The 22491-nt window shown below is 36.0% G+C and overlaps 1 protein-coding gene and 1 pseudogene across 16 annotated transcripts in view; both read right to left on the bottom strand.

Moving 5' to 3' along the window:
- The window catches only part of CASK (calcium/calmodulin dependent serine protein kinase), a 372876-nt gene that overhangs the window by 273962 nt on the left and 76423 nt on the right, over window positions 1-22491 (bottom strand). For 8 of the 16 annotated variants that reach the window (XM_055562960.1, XM_055562965.1, XM_055562962.1 and 5 more), the window contains one exon: window positions 22309-22439. In XM_055562960.1, coding sequence (XP_055418935.1) covers window positions 22309-22439 — 131 coding nt within the window. Of the gene's footprint in view, window positions 1-6822; window positions 6916-22308; window positions 22440-22491 lie in introns of those variants that run through there. The other 8 variants (XM_055562961.1, XM_055562966.1, XM_055562972.1 and 5 more) reach the window with 2 other exon arrangements.
- On the bottom strand, window positions 1028-5768 carry LOC129639450 (histone-lysine N-methyltransferase SETMAR-like; annotated as a pseudogene).

Below are 22491 nucleotides of genomic sequence, written 5' to 3'. Positions count from 1 at the left end.
TTGTGACTCTTTGGACTGTTAGCTTGCCAGGCTCCTCTGTCCGTGGAATCCCTGAGGCAAGAATACTGGACCAGGTGGCCATTTCCTCCTCCAAGGGATCCTCCCCATCCAGGAATGGAACCCACGTCTCCTGGGTCTCCTGCACTGCAGGTGGATTCTTTACCTGCTGAGCCATCAGGGAAGCCAATTCAAATAGACTAGTGGAATTCTTTCCAAAGCATTTCAGAAATGGCACTTTTATGTCGAAACTTTAGATTCGCTTTGAACGAAATGCCTCGGCAGTATTTCCTAAGCACCCAGTAAAAATACCAAAACAAGATTCATCTGTGTCTTGAGTTGCTCTCCTTGGTTATTTACTATCAAGAATAAGGATTATCTGTCTGGATTACTAGATTTCAAGGTATCCATGTTTGATTCCTATATATATACTCACCCTGGTACTTAGCATTCTGCATAGAATAGGTACCTAATGAGCCTTTACCCACTAAGACTGATGAGTACTTCTGTGAACTAATAAACAAGATCCTCACTAGGCAAAACGCAAATATCTAAATGGTCTAGAGAGATCTTTATCTCTGACCAGAAAAGCTGACAAGATAAAATGGTTCTATTCTTTCCCCTAGGACACTGTATACCTATTACTTGTACATAAGTTGTAAATGTACAGCTAGAATTTTCAGTGAACTCACCCATGTAACCAGTACCCAGATCAAGAAACAGAAGATGACCAGCAAGCATGTCAGAAGCCCCTATATTATGCTCCCTGCCAATCACTACCACCCCCAAAAAGTAACTACTATTTTGATGTTAAATGTCATAGATTACTTATGCTATTTTTGTACTTTAAATAAATGGAATCATAGGTAGGTAGTCTTTCATGCCTGGCTTCCTTCACTCATCATTTTGCTTATGAGATTCATCTATGTTTCATGTGTAACAAAGGTTCATCCATCTTCTTTACCTTGTAGTAGGTTGGTGCAAATATAATTGTAGTTTTGGATTGTGAATTTTAAATCATTATGACTAGGCTCAAACACATCTTTATTAATTAAAATAGGAACCATTACAATTAACACATTTTTGCCAACAAGAAATAAGTTGGTTTATTCCTGTAGCATGAAAATCTGTGCTTTGGGATTTGACAAACTCTTGGAAAGCATTTTCTGCCTCCTCCTGTTTGTGGAAGCATTTTGCATGCAAAAAGTTGTCGAGGTGCTTGAAGAAGTGAAAACTGGTTGGTGAGAGGTCAGGTGAATATGGCAGATGAGGCAAAACTTCATAGCCCAATTCGTTCAACTTTTGAAGTATTGGTTGTGCAACGCACATTGTTGTGGAGAAGAACTGGGCCCATTTTGTTGACCAATTCTGACTGCAGGCATTTGGTTTTTGGTGCATCTTAATGATCTGCTGAGCATACTTCTCAGATGTAATGGTTTTGCCAGGATTCAGAAAGTTATAGTGGATCAGACCAGCAGCAGACCACCAAACAGTGACCAAGACATTTTTTTGGTGCAAGTTAGGCTTTGGAAAGTGCTTTGGAGCTTCTTCTTGGTCCAACCACTGAGCTGGTTGTTGCTGGTTGTTGTATAAAATCCACTTTTCATCATGCAAGAAATGGTTTGTTGTTGCATAGAATAAGAGAAGACGATGCTTCAAAATGACAATTTTTCTTGATTTGCGGTCAGCTCATGAGGCATCTTGGAGAAGGCAATGGCACCCCACTCCAGTACTCTTGCCTGGAAAATCCCATGGACGGAGGAGCCTGGTAGGCTTCAGTCCATGGGGTTGCTAAGAGTCAGACATGACTGAGCGACTTCCCTTTCACTTTTCACTTTCATGCACTGGAAAAGGAAATGGCACCCACTCCAGTGTTCTTGCCTGGAGAATCCCAGGGACGGGGGAGCCTGGTGGGCTGCCGTCTATGGGGTTGCACAGAGTCGGACACGACTGAAGCGACTTAGCAGTAGCAGCAGCAGCAGCATGAGGCATCCACTTATCAAGCTTTTGCACCTTTCCAATTTGCTTCAAATGCCTAATGACAGTAGAATGGTTGATGCTGAGTTCTTTGGCAACTTCTCATGTAGTTGTAAGAGGATCAGCTTTGATGATCCTCTCACTTGATCGTTGCCAACTAATGATGGCCAGCTTTTATGCTCTTCATCTTCAAGGCTGTCTTCTCCTTTGCAAAACTTCTTAAACCACCCCTGCACTGTACGTTCGTTAGCAGTTCCTGGGCCAAATATGTTGCTGATGTTTTGCAAGTTATCTCTGCTGCTTTATAACCCATTTTGAACTCAAACAAGAAAACCACTTGAATTTGCTTTTGGTCTAACATTATTTCCCTTCCCTAGTCTAAATAAATATAAAATAAACAGCAAGTAATGTCATTAGCAAAAAAACAAAACAAAAGCAAGAAATGCACAGTAAAATGATATATAACATAACCAAATTTATTTAAGAATATATTCCAATATCAAACAGCAAAGTTCAACAGTGCAAAATGGCAATTACTTTTGCACCAACCTAATAGCACTCCACTGTATGAATATACTACATTTATGCCATTCTACAGCTATTGGACATTTGGATTATTTCCAATTCAGGACTAGTATAATTCTGCTAAAAGCATTCTTGTACATGTTTTTTGGTGGACATATGTTGAGGAATTTCTGATGGGTATATATCTAGGAGTGAAAATGCTAGGTTATTAAAGTGTAGATACATCAGTTTTGGTCTATATTCCTAAATAGCTTATCAGAGTGGTTGAACTAATTTATACTCTTATTATAGTAAGAGTTTTGGTGGTTCTATGTCTTCACCAACATTTGAAATTGTCATTTTCAGTTTTTAGTAACATGGTTGAGAAAGCAGTGGTAATAGTTTGTGGTATTAATTCGCATGTCTCTGATGACTAATGAAGTTGTGTACAGTTTACTAATCATTTGAATAAATTTATTTTCCTGAAATATTTTCCAAGTCTTTTGTCCATTCCTGAGACTTCCTGATCTTTCCCTGGTATCTCTACAGAAATTACTTTGAGGATACCTAGACTTGAATTTCTCATATAAGAAGGCCACCACCCACTACCATAACTAATTTATGACCTCATTATAGCAAGCTGCCAAGCGAGCTTCCACCCCAAAGTAGTCTGGATATGCTAGAGTGCTAAGTCAGGTAAGAAGGGATAGATAAGCACAGTATTAAAATCATGTGATAATCAAAGTATTAGAATTAGGGCTCCAACTTTGGAGTTGTAACCATCAAAGTGTAACAACAGCCTATTTACTTTTTACAGATGTAATCTTTGCAAAAGAGCATAAACTTTCTTCTGCTCATCAACTATTACATTGTTCTTTTATTGTGTCATCCCGAGTGTATGTGAGTGAGTGTGTGTGTGTGTGGGCATGCTCAGTCGTTTCTGATTCTCTGTGACCCCCATGGACTACAGCCTATCAGCCTCCTCTATCTGTGGAATTTTCCAGGCAAGAATACTGTAGTGGGGTGCCATCTCCTCCAGAGGAGTTGGTATCAATATAATTTTGAGACTTGATGTTTCTTTTTTCTGTTGGAACCATATGTTATATTTTATTTATGTGCTCAGTTGTATCCAATTCTCTGCATTCCCATGGACTTGTAGTCTGCCAGGCTCTTCTGTCCATGGGATTTCCCATGCAAGAATACTGGAGTGGGTGGTCATTTCCTGCTCTAGAGGATCTTCCTGACCCAAGGATCAAACCCACGTCTCCTGCATTGACAGGTGGTTTCTTCACCACTGACCACCTGGAAAACTCATCCCTAGAATCTTCAGTAAATTCACAAAACTTACATGACATTCCTTCACTCACTCAATAAATATGTACTGAATATCTACTTTGTGTCAGATATAGGTCTAGATGTTCAGAGTAAAGTTGTGAAGAAAACAAGGAAAAATTTCTGTTTCCAATCCACACACACATTTTGTTTATGGCAGAGGAGGCATATGAACACAAAGGTAGCTACACTCTAGGATACAAAGCCTGAGGACTAACAGTCTGACATGTATGGAAAAAATGGGCACTAGAGTCCAAAAGGCAGACCAACTTGGGTTCAACTGGCTCTATCATTTCTGTTCATCAATCAAAAAGTTCTCTCACTTCTCTAATCCTCAATATCCTCATACACAAAATGTAGGTAACATATATTTTGCAGGATTTCTTGGAAGAATAGATGAGATGACATATATAAACACAATACCTAACAACAGGCCTAGCATTTTAAACAGTGAAGGATCTGGACATGGCAGTGATGAAAAGGGGAATATGCCTATTCATTTGGTTACTGGTGAAATCTTCATTACAAAGAGAAACAACAGGCCTAGCATTTTAAACAGTGAAGGATCTGGACATCGCAGTGAGGAAAAGGGGAATATGCCTATTTATTTGGTTACTGGTGAAGTCTTCACTACAAAGAGAAACAAAATTGATTCTGTTATTATACATATATGCTGCTTTTTTTTGATGTACTACTACCAAAATCATTTAATTATAATGATACAGTCAGTTATTCATGCTGCTGAAGAGGTGAGCAGTTAAGATTACAAAGCAAAAATTCATTTGACAGAAAATTTTTTATTTTTTTTTAACCACTCGGCAAAATTTAGTGGCTAAGTTTACTATCAAGCTAAGTAAATCTCCAAACCCAGCCATTCGCCTTGTGTAAATCAAATTTAGGCTTTAGTCAAATTACAAATTATTTCTAATCAAGGTCTTTCAAGACTCAGAAGTTGATTCCAAGCTTATCCATGAAAGGTTCTACTGTAAAAGTTTGATTTTTACTTATATAGTCCTTGGGTATATCCTCTTTCTAACTCTAAGTACCTATGATTTTCTATGAGACTAAAAATAAATGTGATCTCAAATGAAATGTACAGTTTTTATCCAAATAATGTCCTAAGAAATAATTTCTACTGGGTTGTTTTATACGTGATGGAACTGGTTTCTAAAAGGAGAGTAACCTAATAATAGGAACCAGCAATTCGAGACTCTCCACTGATGAAGACTGACCTAGATTTGAAGGCCCTGATTACAGATCACCATAACAAATGTAATACTGAAAAAGTCTGAAATACTGAGGGAATTACCAAATGTGACATAGGGACATAAAGTGGGCAAACACTTTGGAAAAATAGTGCTGATATATAGACTTGTCCAAGGTAGGGTTGACACAAACCTTCAATTTGTAAAAAATGCAATATCTGCAAAGTTCAATAAAGCAAAGGGCAATAAAACAAGGTATGTCTATATATACTGTTGATTCATTAATATTGAACTTCGGCCAACAGTCCTATAACTCATGCCTGACTAAGCTTATCTAACACTTGAATTTTCTCTCTAGGGCACAATGCAACCTTACTGTGCTTCTGAACACTAGACAATACTTGTAGTACTATTCTTAGGGACCACTTGAAGCAGCAAACTAACACAAAGATGTAAAAAAAAATATATATATATATATATATAGCACTAAATAGATCATAAAAGAACCCTTGTTCCTATCATGAAAGCCAGAACAAGAAGGCAGAGTGTAGCTTGTTCGACCTCAGCTGGGACTGCGTGCATAGAGTGATTCAAATTTTTTGCCACTTTGCCATGTCTGTGAATGACTGTGATAGTGCCAAGCATATTCATTTTTGGGCTACAAATAAATTTTAGCCAGTAAGTAAATTTGTAAATACAGACTTTCTGAATTGGGATAGACTGTCCATAAATGTTCACAGCAGCATTATGCATAATAGCTAAAAAGATGATACAATCCAAATGTCACTAACTAATACATGAATATATAAAATGTGGTATATCCACACACAAGGGAATGTTATTCGGCTCTATAAGGGAATGAAATACTGGTATATGCTACAACTTGGATGAACCCTGAAGACATGTTAAGTGAAAGAAGCCAGGCACAAAGGTCACATATTGTATGATTCTATTTATATGTAATGTCCTCAATAGGCAAATCCACAAGAGACAAAGCAGATAAGCGGTTGACAGAGGCTAGGGAGGGGTTAGATAATATGTGTCTACTAATTGCAATGGGGTCTCTTTTAGGGGTGATGAAAATGGCCTGGAAACAGACAGTGATGAGGGCTGCACAAGTCTGTGAATATACTAAAAGCAAATGAATTGTATAATTTAAAGAGGTAAATTTTATGGGATATGAATTTATCAAAAAAAGCTATTATGAAAATAGACCCCACTCCAAATATGCTCAAATTTTTGTGCCTTAATTATCCATTTTGTGAATGAGCATATAGATCATGAGAAAACTTTAAAGATTTTTTTTCATTTTAAAATTATTGTACTTAACAGAAAGTGCAAAGATAGTACAGAGAGGTTCTTAACTCACTCTCTCCCTGATGGTAACACCTTTTGTAGCTAAGTGAAAGTGTTAGTCGCTCAGTCATGTCCGACTCTCTGTACACAGGATTCTCCAGGCAAGAATACTGGAATGGGTTGCTATTCCCTTCTCCAGGGGGTCTCCTGACCCAGTGATCGAACCTGGGTCTCCCACATTGCCGGCTGATCCTTTACCATCTGAGCCACCAGGGAAGATCCCTTAGTACCTAACTGTAGTACAATATAAAAACCGGGAAAGTGAAATTGGTAAAAACAACAGGCCTTATTCAGATCTTACCAGTTTTACATGAACTCATGCGTATATGTAGAGCTAATCAATTTTATCACAATGTGTAAATTCACATAGTCACCACACCAGAGACACAGAACTGTTCCACAAAGATCCCCACAACAATCTTAACATACTACCCTTTATAGTCACACCTACCCCTCTTCATGCTCCTCACACAAGCTTTGTGGTCCCCAGCACCTGACAGTCATTAATCTGTCTTCCAGTTCTATAATTTTATCACTTTGAAACCTATACAAAGAAAATAATACAGTATATGACCTTTACAAATAGCTTTTTTAAAATACAGCATTAATTCCCTTGAGACTTTTAAATACAGCACAATTCCCAAATTCCCAAATAGCTGTATGCGTCCATAGGTTTCTAGTCTTTTTTCTTCTTTCTGCTGAGTAGGTGTCCATGGTATGGATGTACCACAATCTGGTTAGTCATTAACCCATTGCAGGACATTTCAGTTCTTTCTAAATTTTACCTCTTTCAGATAGAACCGCTATGAAAACCTGGTTGCAGGTGTTGGTGTGAAAACAGGTTTTCCTTTCTCTGGGATGTACATTTCCCTGGAGTACAATACCTAGACTGTATGGCAAATTGTTTTTCCATAGTGACTACACAACTTTAAATTCCAAACAGCAACATATGAAAGATGCAGTTTCCCTATATCTTTGCCAGATGTGGTACTATCATTTTAAAAAATTTCAGCTTTTCTAATAGTTATGTAGTGTAACCTCACTGTGGCTTAAATTTGTACTTCTCTAATGATGTCGAACATATTTTCACGTGCTTGGGAGGAACCTGTACAATCCTTTTTGGGAAAATGCTTCTTTTACCCACTGCCTAATTAGATGATCTCTCCCTCATGCCCTACTTCCTCCTGTACATGCACATGCTCTTTGTCTATCTCCCTTTACTACTGTTGAGATTCTTTTTTTTTTTAATCTACAAACTGTGAATTTGGTATCATGTCTAAGACCTTCGTCTACCAGGTCCCAAAGATTTTCTAGTATGCCTTTAAAAAGTTCTGGAGTTTTATGTTTTACATGTAAATCTACCATTCAGTTTGAATTAATTTTTATATAAGATGTGAGGTTTATGTAGAGGTACAATTTTTGGCCCATGGATAGCTAATTGCTCTATTACTGTTAAAATATAAAACACCCTATCTGTTCTTCACTGAATAGGATTTGAACCTTTCTCAGATATCAGTTGGTTGTATCTATGTGGGGCTACTTATGGGCAATCTAATGTGTTGCAATGAACTATGTGTCTATCCCTCTGCCAGTACTACACTTAAATAACTATAGCCATATAAGTTTTAAAATGGGGTGAATGATTATTTCACCCCATTATAATAATAATAATATTATCATTATAATAATTATATCATAATCATTATCACAATAATCATTATAATAATAATAATATAATAATGATAATAATAATATTATCATTATTTTTTCAAAATTTCCTATGCTTTTGTCTTTCCATGTATATGTGAGGATAAGCTTTCTATATCCACAGCAAATCTTCCTGGGGTTTTAACTGGAACTGGAGCAAATCTAGAGAGTAATTTGGGGAGAAATGACATCTTTACTATATTGAGCCTTCCAATCCATGAACAGAGTACATTTCTCCATTTATTTAGATCTTTGATTTCTTTCATCAAAGTTCTGTAGTTTTTTAACATACACGGCTTCTACAGGTTTAGTGGGATGTATACCTAAGAATTTCATTTTGCTTTGGGTGATTGCAAATAGTATTTTGTTTTTAACTCTAGTTTCCAGGTGTTCTTTGCTAGTATATAAGGATACAGAAATATAATTTTGCTATGTTCATCTCATATTATTGATAAACTCACATTAGCTTTAAGATGTTTGTTTTTTGGTAATTCTTTGTGATTTTGTACAAAGACTTTCATGTCATTGGCAAATACGTGCAATTTCATTTCTTCCTTTCCAATCTAAATGCTTCTATTTCCTTTTCCTGTCTATGAGGTGGCTTTCAGCATTAGGCTTAATAAGAATGGTCACCATACACATCCTTTGTTCCCGTTCTGAGGAGAAAACCATTTTGAGTAAAATTTTCCAAAAGATGTAAGGTCTAGATTCTAGATTGTCTAGATTCTTCAATCTAGATTCAATGTCTAGATTCTTCTTTTTGGCATGTGGATATCTAGATGTTCCATCAGCATTTGTTGAAAAGAGTATCCTTTCTCCATTGGATTCCTTTTGCTACTTTGTTAAAGGCCAGCTGACTCTATTTGTATGGATCTACTTCTGGGCTCCCTTTTATATTCCATTAATCTATTTGCTGACTTTTTCACAAATTATTGAAGCTTTAAAGTAAGCATTGAAATTGAATAGTGTCAGTCCACCAACTACATTCTTTTCATCTTCTTTGATTTCTACCATGAGTTTTACACAGTTTTCTTTGTATAGAGCTTGTATGTTTTATTAAATTTACACATTTAAGTATTTCAGTATTTTTAGTGCTAATGTAATGGTACTGTATTTTGAATTTCAAATTCCAATTGTACATTGTTGATATACAGGAAAACAGTTGACTTCTGTATAGCAACCGTAGGACTTGAAACCTTTCTACAATCACTCATTAGTTTTAGGAGGTTCTTGTTGATTCTTTGAGATTTTCTACATAGACACTCGTATCATCTGACGATAAAGTTTTATTTCTTCTTTCCCAAACTATATAGCATTAATTTCCTTATCCTGTCATGTTGCATTAGCTAGGACTTCCACACAGGAAGCTGGATAGTTGTGGTAAGCAGGGACATCCTTGCTTTGTTCCCAATTTGAGAGAGAAAGCATCTACCTTATTACCAATAAGTATGATGTTGGATCTAGTGTTGTTGTTTTTTTAAATAGCTCCTCTTTATTAGGTTGAAGAAGCTTCCTTCTATTCCTATGCTGCTGGAAGTTTTTATTCATGAATGGGCATTGGATTTGACAAATAATTTTTCTGCATCTATTGATATGATCAAGTGATTTTTCTTCTTTGTCCTATTGAGATGATAGCTTACAGTAATTGATTTTTGAATGATGAACCAGCCTACTGTACCCTTCATTTCTTTTTAATACAGGAATAATATTCTACTATAAGTAATGTTTCATTTTGTTTATCCATTCATCAGTTGATAAACCTTTCATTTGTTTCCACAGTTAGGATACAGTGAATGAATAATACTGCTATAAACATTTGTGTACCAGGTTTTGCATCAACACATATTTTCAATACTCAGGAACATACCTTGGAGCGGAATTGCTAGGTTATAGGATAAGTCTATGTTTAACTTTTGAGGAATTGCCACAGTGTTTTCCACAGTAGTTCTACCATTTTATATTCTGCCAGTAATGTATGAGGATTCCAATTTTCCACACCCTTGCCAACATATGTCACTGTCTTCTTGAGTATAGCCATCCTAGTAGGCGTATAGTGGTATCTCATTATGGTTTAGATTTCCATTTCCCTAATGACGCTGAGCATACTTTGACATGTTAATTGACAACCCTTAAATCTTCCATCCCCAAGAAAAAAAAATGCAAAAAAGCAAAATGGCTGTCTGAGGAGGCCTTAGAAATAGCTGTGAAAAGAAGAGAAGTGAAAAGCAAGGGTGAAAAGGAAAGATACACCCATTTGAAGGCAGAGCTCTAAAGAACAGCAAGGAGAGATAAGAAAGCCTTCCTCAGTGATCAGTGCAAAGAACTAGAGGAAAACAATAGAATGGGAAAGACTAGAGATCTCTTCAAGAAAATTAGAGATACCAAGGGAAGTTTTCATGCAAAGATGGGCTCAATAAAGGACAGAAATGGTACGGACCTAACAGAAGCAGAAGATATTAAGAAGAGGTGGCAAGAATACACAGAGGAACTATAAAAAAAGATCTTCACGACCCAGATAATCATGATGGTATGATCACTCACCTAGAGCCAGACATCCTGGAATGGGAAGTCTAGTGGGCCTTAGGAAGCATCACTACAAACAAAGCTAGTGGAGGTGATGAAATTCCAGTTGAGCTATTTCAAATCCTAAAAGATGATGCTGTGAAAGTGCTGCACTCAATATGCCAGCAAATTTGGAAAACTCAGTAGTGGCCACAGGACTGGAAAAGGTCAGTTTTCATTCCAATCCCAAAGAAAGGCAATGCCAAAGAATGCTCAAACTACTGCACAATTGCACTCATCTCACACGCCAGTAAAGTAATGCTCAAAATTCTCCAAGCCAGGCTTCAGCAATACATGAACCGTGAACTTCCAGATGTTCAACCTTGATTTAGAAAAGGCAGAGGAATCAGACATCAAATTGCCAACATCCATCACATCATCGAAAAAGCAAGCGAGTCCAGAAAAACATCTACTTCTGCTTTATTGACTATGCCAAAGCCTTTGACTGTGTGGATCACCACAAACTGTGGAAACTTCTTAAAGAGATGGGAATACCAGACCAGACCACCTTACCTGCCTCTTCAGAAATCTGTATGAAGGTCAGGAAGCAACAGTTAGAAGTGGACATGGAACAACAGACTGGTTCCAAATTGGGAAAGGAGTACACATTAAGGCTGTATACTGTCATCCTGCTTATTTAACTTATATGCAGAGTACATCATGAGATATACTGGGCTGGATGAAGCACAAGATGGAAACAAGATTGCTGAGAGAAATATCAATAACTTCAGATATGCAGATAACACCACACTTATGGCAGAAAGCGAAGAACTAAAGAGCCTTTTGATGAAAGTGAAAGAGAGTGAAAAAGTTGGCTTAAAGCTCAACATTCAGAACACTAAGATCATGGCATCTGGTCCCATCACTTCATGGGAAATAGATGGGGAAACAGTGCAAACAGTGACAGACTTTATTATCTTGGGCTCCAAAATCACTGCAGATGGTGATTGTAGCCATGAAATTAAAAGACGCTTACTCCTTAGAGGAAAAGTTATGACCAACCTAGACAGCATATTAAAAAGCAGAGACACTACTTTGCCAACAAAGGTCCATCTAGTCAAGGCTATGGTTTTTCCAGTAGTCATGTATGGATGTGAGAGTTGGACTATAAAGAAAGCTGAGCACCGAAGTATTGATGCTTTTGAACTGTGATGTTGGAGAAGACTCTTGAGAGTCCCTTGGACTGCAAGGAGATCCAACCAGTTCATCCTAAAGGAAATCAGTCCTGAATATTCATTATAAGGGCTGATGCTAAAGCTGAAACTCCAATACTTTGGACACCTGATGCAAATAACTGACTCATTTGAAAAGACCTTGATGCTGGGAAAGATTGAAGGCGGGAGAAGGGGACAACAGAGGATGAGATGGTTGGATGGCATCACTGACTCAATGGACGTGAGTCTGAGTAAACTCCACGAGTTGGTGATGGACAGGGAGGCCTGGCGTGCTGCAGTCCACGGGGTTGCAAAGAGTTGGACATGACTGAGTGACTGAATGAAATCTTTGAAGAATGTCTATTCAAACCAATTATTGATTTTAACTGAGTGTCTTTTTATTGACTTTTCAGAGGTCTTTGTATATTTCATATAATATATCCTTCTTAGATACATGATTTGGAAATGTTTTCTCCCATCCGGTGTCTTATCTTTTCACTTTCTTGACAGTGTCCTTTGAAGTACAAAAGTTTTGCATTTCGATGAAGTCCAAGTTATTTATGTTTTTCTTTGGTTGCTTGTGTTGTAGGTTTCATACCTATAAAACCATTACTTAATTCAAGGTCATAATTTATTCTCATGTTATCTCCTAAAAGTTTTATAATTTTAACTCCTACATTTAAATTTTTATCTAATTTTTTACTATAAATTTATTTATTTTAATTGGATATTAATTACTTTACAGTATTGTATTGGTTTTGCCATACATCAACATGAATCCGCCACGGGTGTACACGTGTTCTCCATCCTGAACCCCCCCTCCCTCCTCCCTCCCTGTACCATCCCTCTGGGTCATCTCAGTGCACCAGCCCCAAGCTAGTACATGGGGGCCAGCTTTGTGTTTTTGTCCCCCTTCCTAGTACCTCTGATTTGGAGAGATTATTCTTTCTTTATTGAATCACCTTGGTACTGTTGTGGAAAATAATTTGACTGTAAATGTATGGCTTATTATTAGATTCTCAATTCACTTCCATTAATCTATATGTTAATCCTTTATGCTAGTATCACACTATATGTATTAAAGTAGCTTTGCAGAATACTTTAAAGGGGGAAAATGTGAGTTCAACTGTGTCTTTTCCCCTCAAGATTATTATGGATATTTGGTGTTCCCTTGGCTTTTTGTGTGCATTTTATAACCAGCTTTGCAATTTCTACAAAAATGATGGCAAGGATTTGGGCAGGGATTGCATCAAATCTGTAGATCAATCTGGGAATACTATTTTCTTAATAATATTAGGTCTTCTGAATGATGAACATGGGCTGGATCTCCATTTACTATACCCTTAGTTTTTCAATAATATTTTATCTTTTTTATTAAAAAGATTGTTTTTGGATGCACTGGGTCTTCATTGCTGTGCACAAGCTTTCTCTAGTTGCAGAGAGCAGGACCTGTGTGTTGCAGTCTGTGAGCTTCTCACTGCAGTGGCTTCTCTTGTGAAGCACAGGCTCTAGGTACTTGTGCTCCAGTAGTTGCCATATGTGGGCTTAGAAGGCGTGGCTTGTGGGCTCCACAGCGCTAGCTCTGTAGTTGTGGCACACAGGCTTTATTGCTCCACAACATGTGCTGCTGCTGCTGCTGCTGCTGCTAAGTCGCTTCAATCGTGTCCAACTCTGTGCAACCCCATAGACGGCAGCCAACCAGGCTCCCCCGTCCCTGGGATTCTCCAGGCAAGAACACTGGAGTGGGTTGCCATTTCCTCCTCCAATGCATGAAAGTGAAAAGTCAAAGTGAAGTCGCTCAGTCGTGTCCAACTCTCAGCGACCCCATGGACTGCAGCCCACCAGGTTCCTCCATCCATGGGATTTTCCAGGCAAGGGTACTGGAGTGGGGTGCCATTGCCTTCTTCACCACAACATGTGGGAGATCCCCAAACCAGAGATGGAATTGTATACCATGCCTTGGCAGGCAGATTCCCCACTAGACCACTCGGGAAGCCCCTCAGCAATATTTTATTCTTTTCAGTTTACAAATATTATATTTACTATTTCCTTGGTCAAATATGATAATTATTTTATTCTCTTCAGTGCTATATCAAGTACATTTGTAGTCTTAAATTCATTTTTATATTGATCCTGAATCCTGCAACCTTCCTAAACACATTTATCAAAATTATATCAAATACACATTTTTTGGTGGATTTTTTAGAGTGCCCTACATACATGATCAAGTCTTCTGCAAACAGAAGAAGTTTTACTTCTTCCTTCCCAATCTGGATACATCTTTTTTTCTCGCATAATTTCCTGACTGAAATTTCCAGTATAATGTTGTACAACAGTACTAAGCATTGACATCTTTGGTTTATTTGCAATTTAGAGGGAAAGCATTCAGTCATACATCATCAAATATGAAGTTAGCATTATTTTTCTTAAATGCTTTTACTCATATTGAAAAAGTTCCCTTCAACTCCCAGTTTGTTGAGTGTTTTTTTATCATGAAAGATTATTGGATTTTGTTAAGTGCCTTTTCTGTATCTATTGAGATGATCATATGGATTTTGTCTTTTATTCTATTAAGATGTATCACATATTGATTATTTAAAATGTTCAACCAAGCTTGTATTTTGAGTGTAAACTCCACTTACTCATTGCATATAATGCCTTACAAAATAGCTTGAGATAATTAACATACCATACATTTTGCCTACAAAATGTACAATTTAATGGATTTTAGCATATTCAGTCATGTAATCACCACATTCAATTTTTGATTATTTAATTACCTCGGAAAGAAAACCTATACCCATTAAAAGTACTCTCTACATTCCACTTTTCTCCAGATCTTGGCAGCCACTTATCTACTTTCTTCTGTTACTATGTTTACCTATTTGAGACATTTTATATCAAGAGCATATATAATATGTGGTCTCTTGTGATTAACTTCTTTCATTTAGCATGATGTATTCAAGATTTATCCATGTTGTAGATTATATTAATATATGTTTCCTTTTAATTGCTGAATAACCCTCCATTTGATGGATATACCACATTTTCTCTAACTATTCATCAGCTGATATTTGGGTTCCAACTTTTAGCTATTATGAATAATGCTATTAATATTCTTATACATGGTTTTCTGTGGACATGTTTTATTTCTTCTGGGTTTATGCCTAAGAGTGAAACTGCTGGGTTATATACTAACTCAAGTTTTTAACTTTTCGAAGAACTGTAAAACATTTATGTGTTGCTGGATCAGATCAGCTAGTATTTTTTTGAGGACAGATGTGCTAATATATTTATCATATGTGATATTTTTTCATGTTTTCTTCTCTTGTGGTGTCTTTGTCTAGTTTTATTACTGGGGTTAACGTAGGTCTCATAGAATAAGTTGAGAAGTATTCCTACTTCTAAGTTTTTAGAAGAATCTGTGAAGGAATGGTACAAATGCTTTTAAAGTGCAGTACAGTTCACCAGTGAAGTCACCAAGGTCTGAACCTTATATGGGAAATTTATAACATTTTCAGTCTCTTTTCTTGTTAAAAGTCCATCCACATATTCCTTCTTGACTCAGCTTTGGTAGCTTGCCTCTTTCTAGAAACTAATCTGTTTCATCTAGCTTATCTAATTTGTTGGTATACAATTGTTCATAGTATTCTTACTTTTTTTTTTTTTTAACTTTTGCAATGTCATTCCTGATTAGTTTGAATCATCTCTCTTTTTCTTGGTCAGACTAGATAAGAACTACTCAATTTGGGGCGTCTTTTTAAAGAACTTTTAGTTTCATTGATTTTCTCTATTGTTTTCTGTTCTTTCGTTTATTTCTCCTCTAATCTCTATTATTCCCTATTTCTGCCTGTTCTGGGTCCAGACTTATAGTTTCTTGAAGTGAAAAGTTAGGTTACTGATCTTCTGTTCAATATAGGCATTTATAAAAAAATTTCCCACAAAATTTTGCATGTTGTGTTTCCGTTTTCATTTACCTCAAAGTATTTCAATTTTTTCTTTGACTCATTGGCTATTTAATTTCCATGTAATTGTGATTTCCCCAAATTTCCTTCTGTTACTGATTTCTAATATCAGTCCTTTGTGGTCAGAGACTATATATGATTTCAATCCTTTAAATTTTATTAAGACATATTTGATGGGCTAGCATTTATACTATATAATGTTCTATGTGTACTAATGAGAATGTTTATTCTCCTGTTGTTGGTTGAAATGTTCTATAGGTGTCTATCAGCTCTAGTTGGTTACTGTTATTCAAGTCTTTTCTTTTATTGATCCTCTATCTAGTTGTTATATTGATAATTGCAAATTAGTCAATGAAGTCTCCAACTATTATTGCTAAAATTTCTATTTCTCCCTTCAATTCTGCCTGGTTTTGTTCTATATATTTTGGGGCTCTGCTGTTAGGTGCATATATGTTTATAACTATTGTATCTTCAAGATGAACAAACCATTTTATCATTATAAAATATCCTTTATCTCTAAGTAACAATTTCTGTTTTAAAGTCTATTTTATCTGATATTATTACAGCCACACCAGCTCTCTTTTGGTTACTGTTTGCATGGTATACCTTTTCCTATTCATTTACTCTCAACCTAGTGGTGCCTTTGTATCTAAAGTGTGTCTCTGTTTCTAAAGCAAAGAAAACCATAAACAAAATGAAAAGACAGCTAACAGACTGAGAGAAAATATTTGCAAACAATGCAACAGACAAGGGCTTAATTTACAAAATATACAAACAGTTGAATTATAAATTAAAAAAAACCCAAAAAACCCAATCAAAAAATGGGCAGAAGATGTAAATGGACATTTTTTTCAGAAAAGACATACAGATGGTCAATAAACACATGAAAAGATGTAACTCACTGCTAATTATTAGAGAAATCCAAATCAAAACTACAATGAGGTACCACTTCACATGAGTCATAATGGCCATCATTAAAAAGTCTACAAATAATAAATGCTGGAGAAGGTGTGCAGAAAAGGGAAGCTCTTACACTACTGGTGGGAATGTAAACAAGGTGGACCATTAGGAAAACAGTATGGAGGTTCCACAAAAAACTAAAAATATAGTTGCCATATGATCCAGCAATCCCATTCCTTGGCGTATATCTAGACAAAACTATAATTTCAAAAAATACATGCATTCCTATGTTCATAGCAGCACTATTTAAAATAACCAGGGCACGTAAGTAACCTAAATATCCATTGACAGATGAATGGATAAAGAAGATGTGATACATACATACAATGGGATATTTGCCATTTGCAGCAACATAGATGGATTTAAGAGATTATCCTACTAAGTGAAGTCATTCAGAAAGAAAAAAGACAAATACCATATGTTAACATTTATATGTGGGATCTAGAATATGACTCAAATGAACTTATCTATAGAACAGTCTAACAGACATAGAAAACAGACTTGTGGTTGCCAAGGGGGAGCGAGTTGGGGAGGAAAGGATTGGGAATTAGGATTAGTAGATGCAAACTATTATATATACAAGGGTTAAACAAGCAAGGTCCTACTGTAGAGCACAGGGACCTATATTCAATTTCTTGTGATAAACCACAATGAAAAATAATATGAAACAGAATATGTATGTATAACTGAATCACTTTGCTGTACAGCAGAAATTAACACAACATTTAAATCAGCTATACTTCAAGAAAGTTACTAACAATAAATGCTGGAGAGGGTGTGGAGAAAAAGGAACCTTCTCGCACTGTTGCTAGGAATATAAATTGATACAGCCACTATGGAGAACATTATGGAGGTTCCTTAAAAAACTAAAAAGATAACTACCATATGACCCAGTAATCCCACTACTGGGAATATACCCCAAGAAAACCATAATTCAAACTGACACATGTACTACAACGTTCACTGCAGCACTATTTATAACAGCCAGGACATAGAAGCAACCTGGATGTCCACTGAAAGATGAGTGGATAAAGAAGTTGTACAAATACACAAAAAAGTAAACTTTAAATTGGTGGATTAGCAGAGTAAGAGATAAACCATCAATTAAAATAAGTTTTAAGATAATAAACAATGGATTTCATTAATGGGGGTATGTATTTAAGTAGGAAAATATCCTCCAATCCTAATATAAATTCACTCAGCTTTCATTTAATAGAAGCTTCTTTTTCATCTCATGCTCCTAAACATCAACTTCACTTTTTCATACATGTGAAATAATAAATTCTTAACCATTTAGGAATAATATGTCTTTTTAGGAATCTAATAAGAACTTAGACTTTCTAGGAAAATGAATATATATATGAATATATATAAAACCCTTACAATTTAAGGGTTTCTTGGATATTCTGCAGGCTATAAGTTAAGATCCCCTATTGAAAAAAAATTATGATTTTAATGGGAAAATACAGAACAGATATTCAAATAATTACAATATCTTATCTTCAATAGAGCAATGAGTATAAAATATTAAAACATATATGTTGCTGCTGCTAAGTCACTTCAGTCGTGTCCGACTCTGTGCGACCCCATAGACGGCAGCCCACCAGGCTCCCCCGTCCCTGGGATTCTCCAGGCAAGAACACTGGAGTGGGTTGCCATTTCCTTCTCCAATGCATGAAAGGAAAAGTGAAAGTGAAGTTGCTCGGTCATGTCTGACTCTTAGCGACCCCATGGACTGCAGCCTACCAGGCTCCTTCGTCCATGGGATTTTCCAGGCAAGAGTACTGGAGTGGGGTGCCATTGCCTTCTTCATAAAACATATATAGGTGGTGTCTAATTACTATACATATTTCATTTCATATTTGTAATTTGTAAATTATATATTTAGAATTTATTACTTATTTTTTCTTATAAAAATATTAGAAACAATGGTTGGGACTATTAAATTGCAAGTCTTAAGAATAGATGCTCTTAAGATAGAAAACTAATAAGGACCTGCTGTATATAGCACAGGAAACTCTTCTCAATACTCTGCAATGACCTGTATGAGAAAAGAATCTGAAAGAGTGGATATTTGCATATGTATAACTGAATACAGTTTGCTGTATAGCAGAAATTATCACAACATTGTATATCAACTATACTCTAGTAATTTTTAAAAAAAATAGGTACTAAAAAGCCTCTTGATGAAAGTGAAAGCAGAGAGTGAAAAAGTTGGCTTAAAGCTCAACATTCAGAAAACGAAGATCATGGCATCTGGTCCCATCACTTCATGGGAAATAGATGGGGAAACAGTGCAAACAGTGTCAGACTTTATTTTTGGGGGCTCCAAAATCACTGCAGATGGTGACTGTGGCCATGAAATTAAAAGACGCTTACTCCTTGGAAGGAAAGTTATGACAAACCTAGACAGCATATTCAAAAGCAGAGATATTACCTTGACAACAAAGGTCCATCTAGTCAAGGCTATGGTTTTTCCAGTGGTCATGTATGGATGTGAGAGTTGGACTGTGAAGAAAGCTGAGTGCTGAAGAATTGATGCTTTTGAACTGTGATGGAGAAGACTCTTGAGAGTCCCTTGGACTGCAAGGAGATCCAACCAGTCCATTCTGAAGATCAGCCCTGGATGTTCTTTGGAAGGACTGATGCTAAAGCTGAAACTCCAGTACTTTGGCCACCTCATGCGAAGAGTTGACTCATTGGAAAAGACTCTGATGCTGGGAGGGACTGGGGGCAGGAGGAGAAGGGGACGACAGAGGATGAGATGGCTGGATGGCATCACAGACTCGATGGACATGAGTTTGAGTGAACTCTGGGAGTTGGTGATGGACAGGGAGGCCTGGTGTGCTGTGATTCATGGGGTCGCAAAGAGTTGGACACGACTGAGTGACCGAATTGAACTCTTTTTATTTGTCTATGTATCATAATGACCTAGGCAAATAGCATACTTTTTATTCCCAGGTGACCCTTTATGAAACCTATTTTACTTAATAATGTATTTGAATACAAATGTACTAACAGGAAAAAATATTGAGGCAATGACAAAGATTAAATAAACCACAAAAAATATAATAAAAAAGAAAAGAATAAAATTGATTTTAAATTATCTGTTGCTTGAGAAACAGGCTTCATTAGAGGAGAATATAACGGTAAATAGAGATATTTCTAGATATTTTTGTTTGAACGTACAGGTTCCTTTTTACTGTGTTTCAGATTTCACTGCAAAATATGTTTCTTCTTAATACAACATCTCCTACCCTTAGCCATGAATAAGGTCATTATTGGACAGTAACAATTTTAATGGACTGGAAGGGCAACTATGCTTTGCCTGTAGTGACTGAAGAGCGTTGAAAAAAGTAAGGGGTGGAGAATATTGTTCAGAGGTTTTATATAATAAAATAAATAATTATTTATTATACATCTTAAAATGTGTCCACATTAAATTTAAGAGTGTGTGTGTGTGTGTGTGTGTGCGCGCGCTAGTTGCTCATTCGTGTCCGACTCTTTGCGACCCCATGGACTGTAGCCCACCAGGCTCCTCTGTCCATGGGATTCTCCAGGCAAGAATACTGGAGTGGGTTGCCATTTCCTTCTCCAAGCTAGTATAAAAATAACCAATAGAGGGTAAAGGAGCTCCACTGAAAAATTTTTTTAAAAGAAAAAACTTTGGAGTGGGTTGGAGATGAAATTTTTATTGTTTCTTAATCATTATGAATGTCACTGTGTTAAAGAAGATGGAAAAACTACATTTTGGTGCCATAAATATAAAGGAACAATTGCACATTTTCATTTGAATAATGTCGAACTTTTATCAAAATGAGATAAAGTCATGCATAATACGCAGAATTCAACTGGATACCATTTAATATCTATAGGTTGTGACCCTATCACATAAGATCAATGGATTGACCCAGCCTTGTCTTCAGAAAAGGTCTCAAAGACATTTGTATACTCAAAACAATGCCAAAGCACTAACAAGTGAATGATATAAGACTTAACCTCAGAGACATGGATGATATACCAACCCTATCTTTTTAAGTTTGGTATTTGACTCCCTGGCTAGGTGACAATGAAAGAAATTCAGTCTGGCAGGCTGGGTCTATAGCTCCCTGTTAATGAAATCTATCAATAAAGAACCTCAGCCAACTGAGAAAGTAATTAATTGTCCTCATAAAAAATGTCTTTAGACTGTAGATTCAAAATTAGGTATAATAATAAACAAAATCAACATAATATAGGCATATGGAGTCATTGATTTAGACTTATGATTTTAAACAGGAATCTTACTAAATTCATCAACATTATCAAAATATTTAAAAGAAATAAAGATTCAACACATCTACATATTTACTGAACTAGGTTTATACAAAATTATCTAAGTATTCAGGAAGTTTTTTTGTTATTAATTGACATCTAAGGTACAGAAAATCAAATACAGTATATTAAAGTGCAGTTTAAAAGTTTTAGGAAACATAGTGGTAAAACCTGATTAGAAGTAAATTTCAAATTCTGCTAAGTTTATAAAAGAATTTGTATTCAAAATGGCCAGCTCCAGAATATGAAACCATAAAATGTAAAATCCCTAAATCCAAGAATTTAAAGATTAAAGCACTAAAACACCTGTTATCCTTTGTGAATAACAACTTGTAGAATCTTCCACAAACAGTAGGAACAATTCAAAAGGTTTCAAAAAAGTATTTAAAACTAAGGATATTGAAAAAAGATCTGAAGGAATAGATTAACTTGGAGCTCATAGTATGTGGGCTTCTACTTGTTAAAGTAAGATAACTAGATAAAATATAAAAAGGCTACTCTGCTTTAGCTTTTCCAATTTAAACTATTAATTGCATTGCTCTTGAGATTAAGAAGGAAAAGACTTAAGAAGGATATGTCTTTTACTGGATTGTGAAAAAGTCTAAAGTTAGAAGACAGGGTAATTAGAAAAGTTAATAATATAATTGTGCCATCTGCTTATATATTGCTTATATATACTGCTTATATATTAATGCTTATACATTGTCTATAAACATTTATACATAAACATGGTTAACCATATCAATGTCTTAAAACAAAATTTTGAGTCCTGCAAGTCCAAACAGTACAGACCTTTCAAATTTTCACACATACACCATAAGTGACTTAAGCAAAATGTGATGTATTAGTCTTTTAGTTCTGTTAGATCACAATCCTAAGGGTAATAAGTTACAGACTTTCAGGGAACTCAGATGAGTTTGTTTTGAATCTGCAATGATTATATTTGTGCTGTTATTTCCCTTCTCACCCTTCCCATTCCATGCTCCATACTATAGGACTCCAAGTTAGATTCTACAAAATATATTTTCACATTTTACTTTCTTCCTAGTAAAAAAACATAGGCCAATAGCAATCCTAGATGATTTCATAACTTTGTTAATCACTCTAGCTATCTTTCAAATACTATGTTCTAGAATTCCAGTAAACTACAATGGAATTTAAACTGTCTCCACCCACTTCCCACTATATTATACCCTCCACTTCCCCACCCCCAGATGAAGGTTAAGTTGATAGATGGATTGAAGATGAAATAAAGCCAGACATCAAATAACTTACTTGAAATCCATCTCTTACCTTCTGTACTTAACCCTGGACTTGATGTGAACTTGGCTACATCAACAATTTTTACAGCAAATTGTTGCCCAGTTTCTCTGTTGATGCATCGTCGTACAACACTGAAGGGACCCCTAAAATAAAAATAAATAAAAGCCAAGTTTAAGTTGCTGATTTTCTTAAGTT

Source organism: Bubalus kerabau, chromosome X (assembly GCF_029407905.1).
Source record: "Bubalus kerabau isolate K-KA32 ecotype Philippines breed swamp buffalo chromosome X, PCC_UOA_SB_1v2, whole genome shotgun sequence".
NCBI classification, from domain to species: domain Eukaryota; kingdom Metazoa; phylum Chordata; class Mammalia; order Artiodactyla; family Bovidae; genus Bubalus; species Bubalus kerabau.
Note: the sequence above shows the minus strand (reverse complement) of the source record. Positions and strands in the feature narration are given on the sequence as shown.